Below are 12,094 nucleotides of genomic sequence, written 5' to 3' on the forward strand. Positions count from 1 at the left end.
TTAGTTGGCTTTTAAAGGTTAACTACATATGTACACCTTCAAAATTTGTATACAGCTGCCAGTACTGATTAACTTATTTTCATGTGTGTGAAACCGTGCCAAAAAGAATATATACTGTACTTACACCTCCAAAAAATGTATACAGCTCTCAGTACTTTTTGGTCAGCTTGTTTATAGCCTGTGTGTGAAACCTTGCCAATAGAATAAAATAAGTTATTTTGTTGAAACATTTACTGTATGAAGATCTTCGCAATGTGTATGCAACTCTCTGTTTCAGTGAACTTAAATTTGTTCATGTATGTGAAACCTTGCCAAAAAAGAATACCTTTCATGTATATAATGTACATACACCTTCAACACATTTATGCAGCTCTCAGTGTAAACTTATTTTTATCACATATGAAACCTTGCCAAACAAACAAGTGCTTCAATTTGTTTACTGTATAAACACCTTCAAAGTGTTTATACAACTCTCTGTTTCGATGAAGCTATTATATTTTATCACGTTTTCAACAGAAAAGTATGAACATGTATGTACCTTGAACATGACGGTTTGAGGCAATAGATGAGTATTATTATTATTATTATAGATGTACCGTACAAAGTTACAATACTACTTACCTCCTTTTTTAAAAACGATATACATGTTGATATTTTTTCTCAAGCTATGCAGAGGAAGGCTTGTGAGAGATATTTGTTCTTTCACGTACTACAGGGTACCATTATGCAAGTTGAGGTGTACATGGAACTTAAAGTTAAAGTTGTTTTTATTGACCTTGCCATGAAACTTGGTTCACTTAATAAGTATGTCTTTCATTTCATCTATATATATAACATACTTTGTAAACCAATGTTTTTTTTTTATCTTATTCATGTGTAATATTATTTATCTTGTGCTATATTGTTATATTTCATGTAATCATACATGATACATTATGTTGATTTATTTGTTTTTGTTAATAAAAATTCAAACTCAAAATCAAAATCAAAAAGGATGTACATGAATTTATATTTTTATTACTTAATTTAGTCGTTGACTTTGCTTGTTTCGCTGTAGTAGTAACAGTTACTTGAGGCCGTGAGAGAGTGGGAGATAAAAAGAGAAATATATATGTATAAAAGGGAGAGAGAGAGAGGGAGATTTAAAAGGGAGAGAGAGAGAGAAAGAGGGAGAGTTTTTTTAAGGGAAGTGAGAGTGCAAGACAAATATGAGCGACGTGTAGGTGAACGTAGAACAATGGGCAGAGATAATACATACACGAAATTACACACATGGGACCGAAATAAATTTAGGAACAAGGAATGACGACTTATTATCGCACTTGTGTAAATATAATTCGAGATTATTAAGAATTGATCGTATCCATAATAATTTAAGGGGAATCTACCCTAATTGTAAGGATTAGAGGACGTTTTGTGGGCAAATACGAAGAGTGAAAAATGTGAAATGACGCCATTTTGTACGAACAGAGGGTCGGAGTGTACGAACGATGTGTGCGACTTCCACTCCAAAAGTAAAATCGACATCGGTATGTCTTTAGCTGGCTGCTGACCCATCTACAAGTCGTCAAGTTATGATTTTACCATATTTTCAAAGCTTAATAAATTTCCTTTCATAATTTGTAGCTACTTTTGGTGCCTTCGGGAGAAATTGTGGAATTTAAGACGAAAATCAAAACTTAAAATTTCAAAAAAATACTCAACGTTCTAACTACTGATTTCATATTTTTTTCCCTCTTTTTCGAAAAAATAAAGATGATATTTCCGTGATTTTACCTTTTATCTCTTCAAAACAAAAACAATCATTTCAAAATCTCATTTTATAACGGAGCTACGATCATTTCAAAACGAGTCTTCATTTGCGACTTCTGAGGTCAAATCGGGTCACGCTCGCGAGGACTGGGATAAACTAGACGTGTTTTTTCGGGCTTGCGGACTGACTGATCAGGTACAATTCAAGTCTGTAGCAACAAAAAATAAGAAAGCAGATTTTTCTATCACTCACTACTGGAATTAATTTAGTATTCTTACCCTGCTGAGTTGTGTGCACTGTGTACAGCACCGGCCAATGAATGGACGCTTGATATCTGATGAGCCATCCACGGTCTGGGGTGGAGGGGACATCTTGAACTGGGCAAGCTCTGGTACCAAGTCCTGTGAGATGAGATAGGAGGAGGGAGAGAAAGACGATGCAAGGAGAGAGAGGGGAGAGATAGAGAAGGATAGGGAGTAATCAGCAAGTAAGAAAGAGACAAGAGAGAATAGGAGTGGAGAGAGAGAAGGGGCAAGAGAGATGGAAAAACGAAAGAGAAAATAAAGATGAGAAAGAAGAGAAAATGGTATAAGTAAAGGTTAGAGTGAGACAAAGAAATAAAAAGGGAAAAGAAATATTAAAAAAGTGAAAAACATTATCATTACACTTCAATACTACTTTGTATTGCAAATGCAAACAACAATCAAGAAAAACTTCCATCACTTTGCATGCCTACAGTACCAACCCATCCCCATTCTCCATATATGCAGCAAACACATTGCATTCTTAATTTCTGACAAATGCACTTCTTTCTTAAAAAGTAAATCTATAGATGAACGAATTGGTACACACAATCTTTTTTCTTCTTTAAGTTACACTGATTGCATGTATATATTAGAATGAAGTAAAGGCATATTAATGACAATCAAAAGGTATTAATATCTACTTCATATCAAGTTCATCTTGGTTCACAAAAATTGTACCATCTGATCTTTAACTTGTCAACAGAGTCAAGTAGCTTGTTCAGTAGGTACATACCACCAAACAAATATTTGCAAATTTTGAGAATTCCGTCACAATACTGGCACAGTACCAAAGATTTCATTTGAAATTTGAATCCTGGTACCGGTATTTCATAATCATTCATTAACACATACATGTAAGAGTTGACATGATTCAGGAGAGACAGAGCATTGACCCCCCTAAATACACACAAGAAAGTTGTACAGTGAAACAAATAACATAATAACACCTGTACATGTACAAAGAACTCAAGTCAACAGGTAAATTTATAGATGAACAAAATACAAACTAGAATGAAAACATCTCCACGAAGAAGAACTTTGATCAAAACACTTCACAGAATCTATGAGGTGGACAATGGTTGTTATTGTTTGCTTAGTTCGGACTTTAAAGCAAATAATCCTGATGAACTCTTAATCTGTAAAAAAAAAAAAAAAGAAGCAATGACTGTGAGCCGTATCTGAACCACATAAAGAAGAATCAATAATACAGTATACCTACAATTCATTTTCAACTGAAAAAATTCAACTATAATACATTAAATTACAAATTTGCAAGAAATGTTTTTCATACCTGTATGTTATGAGGCTAACATTCAACTAAATTTATTATTTCAACAAAAAAAAGGCCTTCTGTTTTTGTTCATCCTGAACTACTTACATGTATGTATGTGTCCTACTTTTAATGGTTACATGTTTGGTCACAATTTCCGTCAATTGTTGAATTGACAATCAACTTGTTTATGACTGTGAGCATGCTCTCCTGTTAAACTTCCTCTGAACAAACTTTTCATTGATGAGCACTGGTCTCTATTCTAGGCTCACCGGTAGTGACAAAAGTTATCCAATCTTATCCCACATGAACCTGTTTGTTCTGTGGTTGCGTTTACTTCATTTTCCTTTTTTTCCCCTTTTTTTTCCTTTCTGGTTTTCTAGTGCTGGTGTAAAGCAAAGTTCCCTGATTTATGGACACTTAATTTATGTAGTGTTCTAACATTGTACACAGTCATTGTGGAAAACGACTTTTTGTACAATAAAATGTAAAATTCTGTTCTCTACATGTAGTATTACATACTACATGTATATACTTCTGTAACAAGTGCCTGAATTGATAGGCTAACATTATGATAACAAGGGTCTGAAAACTATGAGATAGGCTAACGTTATGATAACAAGGGTCGCTGATGTTATGATAACAGAGGTCTGAATTGATAGGCTAACACTTCCAACTCCTCATGATCCAGTTATCCAAGGTCAATGCACTTTCAGATAACTTTCCCAGGTTTCATGTCCATCATAACTACATGTACATCTGTGATTGCCATTCAGAATGATTGATGATCCTCCATATCCATGTACGGTACATGTACATTGTACAATTCTTTTCTTCATAGAACACTTCATAAACCACTGTAAAGGTGATTTGAATCACACAATAAAACAAAACAACAATGCCTGGTTTCCCTCATTTTCTTTTCTTTTTCCCTTCTGTTTCTATCTCCGTCTGTCTCTATCTGTCTGTCTCTGTCCCTACTTCTTTCTGACCCACCCCCACCCCAATTTCTTCTCTCTGTGCCCCCCCCCCTTCCTCTCTCTCTCTCTCTCTTTCTCTCTCCATCTCTCTCTCTCTCAATCCCTCCCCTCCCCAAACCTCTTCTCTCTCTGCTCCCTGTCTTACCTCTTGCATACATCATAAAACAAGGCTTGACACTAACAGGCGCCAAAGACGAATGGGTGCCAGATATCCAAGTATGGACCCCCCCCCCCCCAATTTAGAAATTATTACATGGGGCTCATGTATAGTGATTGTAAAAAGTTCAATAAAACTTAGACACTTGCAAACATATTTAGTGTGCAGCCAGCCCTGCATACAGGTTAGAGTTCATGAGTACGTATGAGTTTGATAAAGAGATTGTGGGTCTAACTCTAGAAGGTGACAGTGAGTAATGAAGGAAGTGGTTAAATCTTACCCACTTATGACTGAGTCTGTTTATCAAACCCTACCACAATTCAACCTAAGAATGTGTATTTTACACGTACATGAACTCCCCATGGATGCACATCGTAAAACTTGTACGTGTACGTGAACATGTATCCTAATTAATATTTTGGAAAACCTTAAAATGCTCATACATGTAGCTTTTCACATTAAACATTGTTCCATTGTTAATGCTAATTTTTAACATTTAGCAGTAACTGCAGTATTGATGTCACAAATGACACAATGTGTCACGGAAAAATTGGTGTGAGTACAGTGTACGATTTGAAGGAGCGCTATACAATAAATCATCTTTGATTAGAAGAAATGGATCTTCAAGTGATCATGGATAAGCCCATATCAGTTTTTCATGATTGCAATTATTTTCTTTTTCTTTTTGTTATTATTCCCATATCTAAACTACTCCATTCTTGGTTTACATTTAAATCAGAAATCATTTTACTGCCAAAAAGTATAATTTCAAATCACAAGAAGAAGAAAATATGATAACCTGTCACATCTCCAAGTTCATGTACATGTGTACACACCTGTATATGTACAGTACATACATAGCAGTATCCATCAATTCATAAAGCACTGTTTGAACTTCAAAAATTGTCAACTCTGATGAATGTCTACTGACTTGGGTAGAACTGGGAACACTGTCCCTAAGTATGTAAAGGTCACCTTCAAAAAACTATCAAACCAACAAAATGTATTTGTGAATGAGGATGTACTTCATCTTCCTCGCCTGTCTGCTTCCAATCAAAGTGGAATCAATTGTTTGCATTCAAACAGTAGTTACAATGTACATGTAGCGTCAGCACAAAATATTTTTGCAATTGTTAGGTTTTTATCTAGCAGAATAGAATGATTCTTCTACATGTATATTATATATATTTTTTTTAATAAAATAAAATAAAAGAGGCCACATGAAAGACCCAGACAGTTTGGTCACTGACCAACAAACTTGTATTATTTGTTCATCAATCGCCCAGAAGGACAAGCATTCAATTGGCCATGGACACATTATGCAAATGAAGTAGATGCATGGGTATGTAATTGGTCACATGACTACATGTCCAGTGTCCACAACACATGTGAGACTTGCATTTCTATGTTCTGAGAAAAAAATGATACTGACTGAGAAGAAACTTTAGTAAATTTATATTAAAGTTCCAATCATAAAACAATAACTGAAAAAGAAAACACTGAACAGTCAACTATAAATGTCTGAGGTGATGCTACAGTACCGTATATCAAAAGCCAGCATCCATACTAAATGGAATGTAGGGCCCAACTGTCAATGGAATGAAAGACTTTTAATCTGAGCCCTAAACTTATATAGAAAAAAAAATGCCATGAAATCAATTTGGAAAAAGGGTGTAATGTACAAGTACAAGTAATTCTGACTAAAACATTAACATCTATCTACAATGTAGGCTTCATGAAAAGTGAATTCGATGTACACCAGCAGAATTTTTCAGAGAATTGCGCCAACTATCAAACCCAGTCACACTGCAACTCCAATCCAGTCAATGAATAATGAAATCCTGGCCATTCAGGGCAATTTAATCTTTTGTTTGATTTATTGTCAGTCTGATGTTAGATAGTAGACATGTTCAGTAAGCTGTGTGACTGTGGTCATTGGAGTGTGTAGTATATGCAATTCAGCATTTAGAATATTTTGACTTTGAGATATCATTCAAAATTGACCAGACACTGAAATACTGACCCCTCTAGACTTTACTAATTTACACCTATCTGATGTACAGGTATAAAGACAAACAAAGATAATTTTATTACCGGTAGACAAACTTTACTATACATATGGGTAGACTGAAACTATATAGATTTTTTTTTGTCATTCAAGGGTATTCAATTAATTAATTACAGCAGTCATTGAAAACTTATCTGATAACGCACCACATTGGCAGACAAGAGAAATATATACCAGAAAATATGCAAAGTCAATTATTATGCCATCCTAAGCAGCAATAAGCTGGATCTTTCTCAGAATTTGGAGGACAAGACTGAGAGTAGACAAACATGTAGGACTGCATAATTGGCAGGTTTTCATGGAAACACTGAACTATACAGTATAAAGTTGAAGTCAGTCAAGTCACTATGTACGTTAGATTGTTATATATATATATGTTTTAAAATCTGTGTGTATTCTTCAGAATTACATGTACACCCTGTACAAAACCCCTGTACGTGGACCAGTATCAGTTTACCATCCATCCGGCGGCAGACATGAAACAAACGTGACTAAATCTGATGTAACACATACATTAATATCTAGGTACCTTCTGCCCCCCCCCCCTCCCCCCCTCAAAAAAAAAAAAAAAAAAAAAAAAAAAAATAATAATATGTAAATATATGTACTTCCCTATTCCAGGGAGTTCTTTGGAATTAGGTGAGATGAAAGTGTGATCTCCTTGCAGCCAATTTTTCCATTTCACACTTCACAGTCTAGATAATTTTCCACAGCTGGAGCTAACAGTGTTGTCTCATTCTGTCATTCACAATATAGGTTTTTCTCTTTTTATACTGTGCCTCTCCCCCACAATCCAATACATTCAATTTGATACAATTCAATTTCAAATTTTCAATGATGAATACCTACAAAATAATACGTTGAAAGGACCCCAAATAAAGCAAATATAAGGAGGAACCTTGTAAAACCTTGTTCACACAAAAACACTTATCAGCATGTACACTGTATTACGTACAACACACATAAAACACACTTTGGTAAAACTTTTTTGAAGTGTGACAGGATATCAACACCTCTTCAAATTTTAGAGCAAATATGATATGAGTAATGTGAGTGATTCATGAAGTTAAGGAACAACTTATTACAGTCTAGACACTATTCACTTAATTTAATAAACTCTGATTTCATATTGGAGACAAATAAATTTATATCTTTATGTGAAAAAATAACAGTTGTATCATCAGCAAACGATAGGGACTTTTAGATTGACGTGAACTGCTACGTGTGACGTCCTTTTTAAAAGGCACTGGTAGTCACGTGTGACTTCCTTCTAAGGCACTGGCAGTGCCTTAAAAATATGTCACAAGTAGCAATCCACGTTGTGGTCGTGCAAATCTTAAAGTTTCTAATGACAATTTTAAAGTACCTGAAGAAAATATATTATACAGTGTACACCAAAATTAACAATAGCCCAAGCACAGACCCTTGAAGAACACCATCTATATAAAATATAAATAGTTGGATTGTATACCATCGATCATATCATAGTGTTGCGATTAAATAACTTTTGAACCAATCAAGGGATATACCAGAATGATATAATTTTTTAATTAATATATGATCCAATTCTTGTGATATACATGTAAAATCAGTAAGATATATGTACTGTATCAGATCATGTATAAAAGAAATGGAATGGGTTTTTTAAACCAAATTACTCAGGATCTAAGGAATTACATGTATGTTTTGATAATAAATTATGAAGTTGTTTAAACATCATTTTTTTGAGAAATTTTGTAAAAATGGATAAATGGCAATGGGTCCATTATTTTCAATGGAATCAGCTGGCCCTTTTTTTGTGTAATGGAACATCTTTGGCCACTTTGTATTGGAGACTTGGACTACTCCTGATGCAAGAAATTTACTATAAATATCGTGCAGTGGCTCAGCAATATGATCATAAAATAGCGTTGCTTTTAAATATTGCCAAGATTTCATTTTGTTTCATTATTTAGTTTTATGATATCTACATGTACACTGTACACACAATGTATAAGGTTTTACAACTCTTTTTGGAGCTTCCAAAAGTTCTATTATTCACCATTCTAAATTTCTAATCTAGTTTTTTTTTGTTCTTCTCCCCCTGCCCCACCACCGCCACGATAATCTTTCAATATATATGAAAAAAAACATCACTTAACATTTTCCGGAAAGGATGCAGTTTATTTTGTTTCTTTATTCCATGAGATCGTCCATACATGTAGCTCTGTTAGAGTTTTAGAGAGTTCCATAGTTTATCTTTATCATTCCTATTTTTCATATTTTCTGCTTCCCCCTCCCCCTTCGACAATCAAATACAATACCAATATTTGCAGGGACGCTGTTTGCTTCACTTTATTGCTTTATGAGATCCTTAAAAAGCTCTCTTTGATCATTGCATTGCTTAATACCAATGTCTGCAATATCTGCAATATTAATATTATGAGTCTACTACTTCTAATGATAATAATATTGGATACTTTATAGCACACATATTTAACATGACCACGTTTTCGGTGCTCACATCATTCAAGGTTCTACCAGTACCCATTTAGCACGTAGGTGGAGAGATGCAAGTATGTATTAATGTCTTGCCAAAGGACATCAGTGCAGCAGCGGGACAGTCTGACGATGTATCCACTAAACCACAACATCTCTACTTGGCAAAGATGAACATACTTCATTCAATTTAATTGTTTTATAAGATTTTTCAAAGTATGCAACAGCTCTTATTAGCTCTCCAGTGTCATTTTATTCTTAATTTTTGCTTCCCAGCCCCACCCCTATCACCCCACCCTTTGACAAATATATCTACTGGTAAACCTAAACATTTGGGCCTCATTATTATTTGGGTCTTATGGGAAAAGCGCGGTATAAGTAATAATAATAATATACAGTTGCTTACCAATGCTGGCAAAGATGTAGTTCGTCCCCTTCTTTTTCTTCTCTGAGGCTGACACTCGTTGTTGCCTCTGTCTCTTGGTCTCCTAGCAGGAGGAGGGGGAGGCAAGGTGGAAGGCATCTTCTTCTCCCAAGTCTTATAAACTTCTTCCAATTGCTGCATGTCCATTGCGCCAGGTCCCTGAATGAATGATGGATTCAATAGGAGAAGATGCTCATTATCTTTTTGATTTCCATGTTTCATCAAAAGAAGAATACATCATGCATTTTATGTGAATAGATTTACAATTTCATTTTTGATGAAGAAATGCCCACTAGAGATATGTGTGGATTGTCATCCATTTTTATAAGTGGGATTTGTTGAACAATTTATGGAGATGGGGAAAAGGAAAAAAGAAATACACTTACATTATTATTATTGCAGAGATCATTGCATTCAAGTTCAACCTTTGAACTGCTCAATATTTGGACCTTCTTGCCTTCTCTACTCTTGAGTTTTAAACCCATTTTTCTTCCCATTTTGGAGTGCAAAACTGTTGTATCACTAATCAGCAAGGTATACAATGTACGTATGAGCTCAATAAGCAAACTCAAGTCTGAACAATGAGTCAAATGATTCGGTTTGATGAAGCCAACTGGTACACTGTAGCAACCACATGCAGGAAAGAACTGCAGTATGCACAGATGAGAGATTCTCAAAGTCTCAAAGAGGGCTGAAGCTTTCAAAAAGAATTGATGAGTGATGACCCAAAGTGATGACTAGCAATCAGGCAAAGGTGAGAGATTCTCAAAGTCTCAAAGAGGGCTGAAGCTTTCAAAAAGAATTGATAAGTGATGACTAGCAATCAGGCAAAGGCGACTGCTTTCGAGTTATGAAACTCTTGCAAGTGGACTTACATCGGGTCAAGTCAGTGACCATATTACTCAACTGTTGCTGATCTACCGGTACACCAATTAATTATTGCTTACTAATGTAGTTTTAAAAACAAACACCTACTGTACATGGCAGACACAGTTAGTCTTGACTCAAGACTTAAGAGGTGTATGTTAACCTTGCCTAACAAAAATGATGATGCAACAGTTTTTTAATGCATACATGTATATCTGACATTGACAATTCTAAATCTGAAAGTAACACATTCACAATTTACAACAACAACAAAATTATATGCTGCACTGATCTTCAAAAGGATAGTATTTCTAGATTCAGCCAATGACATCTACATGTACATGTACCGTGACTAGTCATGTACATGTACTCATTCTCCGGATACAAATTTTGTCTCTTTATGAACATGTGCCTACATGTACTCCATGCATGTATTGATTTCAGCTCTTAAATCAATAAAGAATTACTGAGAGATAAATACACAGTAACATTGGCAGGAATCACATTTTTTAAAACACAAGAAATTGGGAGAGTACAAAAATGTGGGATTCAAACAGTACTATCTGAGAATTGAAGGGGTAGGTGTTGTCCTTGCATTTGTATATGTATATCATGCTAGGAGCGTATGCATTTCTTACACATAACGTAGCTGAATCTGGTGCAATGGTGTCGGCAAGTTGTAAAAAAAAAAAAAAAAAAAAAAAAAAAAACGGTTTAATTTTAAATCCTTTTGTCCCTGAAAATACTCTCTACATGTCTTGTCTCCAGCATGCAAGGTCCACATGTGATTGCATCATTGCATAATCCATAAACACACAGTCATAATCAAATTCTCTCCAACAGACATGCAGATCAGTAAAGACAATAAACTGCAATATGAAAGTCACCTTCAGGTCGAGCTACACATTGTCAAAGTCACTTTTATGATTATTCAAATGTACATGTACACTATGTACCTATGATCTTCAGCTCTATCTTAAGTGTAATTTGACCTTATTAAATCTGAAATAGGCTACTTGTAACTTCTTGTAAAATAATTTGTAAAGAATTTTTTTTGAAAGTCCTGAAGTGCAACCTGGGTTTGAAGTCAAGAATATTGTTTGATGCAAACCTTGTATAAAAAGAACAATTGAAAGTTTGAAACCATTGGAATTTGATAATAAATTGTAGGTCAGATTGACTGAATTTAGACTTGCACTTTAAGTTTTAAAGACCGTCACCACTACTGGGCAAGAAGGGATTAGACCACACAGAGAGCCATCGAGGTCACTGTGACAGGTGGCTATCTCATTAACTCAGCTCTCATTTAACATAAGAAAAAGAAGATCATGGGGGACCAACAGGCACCGATTGGGGAAGTTTTCTGTATAGAGGGAGCAAGTACCTACAAGTATGGCAGTGTGCCTTTAACACAAAATCTTTGGACGTGTTTACTATAATTTTTTATTTGTTGAATTTTGACATGCACGCAACAGAGGTTATCAAGGATAGAAAAGCTAAAAGGTGGGGGGGGGGGGGGTGGGGGAGGGGTATATTCCGCCGAAACTCTCAAACAAAAAGACCCCATGATCCCATCACAACGCCCCCCCCCCCCCTTTGCTGAATATGCATGACTATTCACCGCTTGTTTGTTCGAGTCGTGCGTATTCATATTTTCTGCGCCACTGCCGCGCATGCGTACCTTCTCTTCGCTATTTTGAATCGACGCTGCGACATGGAAAATCGTTGGTGTAGTACTCGGAATAACCCTTTTTTTCCCATCCAAGACTTTTTCAAATTATGAATTCAAGTG

The 12,094-nt window shown here is 35.3% G+C and overlaps 1 protein-coding gene across 3 annotated transcripts in view; it reads right to left on the reverse strand.

The window, feature by feature from the left end:
* Positions 1–12,094, reverse strand: part of LOC585988 (glycerol-3-phosphate acyltransferase 1, mitochondrial) — a 51,459-nt gene that overhangs the window by 38,494 nt on the left and 871 nt on the right. The window contains exons 1-3 of one of the 3 annotated variants that reach the window (XM_030986210.1): positions 9,822–10,625; positions 9,418–9,594; positions 2,032–2,154 (exon numbers count right to left, since the gene is read on the reverse strand). In XM_030986210.1, coding sequence (XP_030842070.1) covers positions 2,032–2,154; positions 9,418–9,594; positions 9,822–9,932 — 411 coding nt within the window. In that variant the 5' untranslated portion in view covers positions 9,933–10,625. Of the gene's footprint in view, positions 1–2,031; positions 2,155–9,417; positions 9,595–9,821; positions 10,629–12,094 lie in introns of those variants that run through there. The other 2 variants (XM_030986212.1, XM_030986211.1) reach the window with 2 other exon arrangements.

Source organism: Strongylocentrotus purpuratus, unplaced genomic scaffold (assembly GCF_000002235.5).
Source record: "Strongylocentrotus purpuratus isolate Spur 01 unplaced genomic scaffold, Spur_5.0 spur5_scaffold_15, whole genome shotgun sequence".
Classification (NCBI taxonomy): domain Eukaryota; kingdom Metazoa; phylum Echinodermata; class Echinoidea; order Camarodonta; family Strongylocentrotidae; genus Strongylocentrotus; species Strongylocentrotus purpuratus.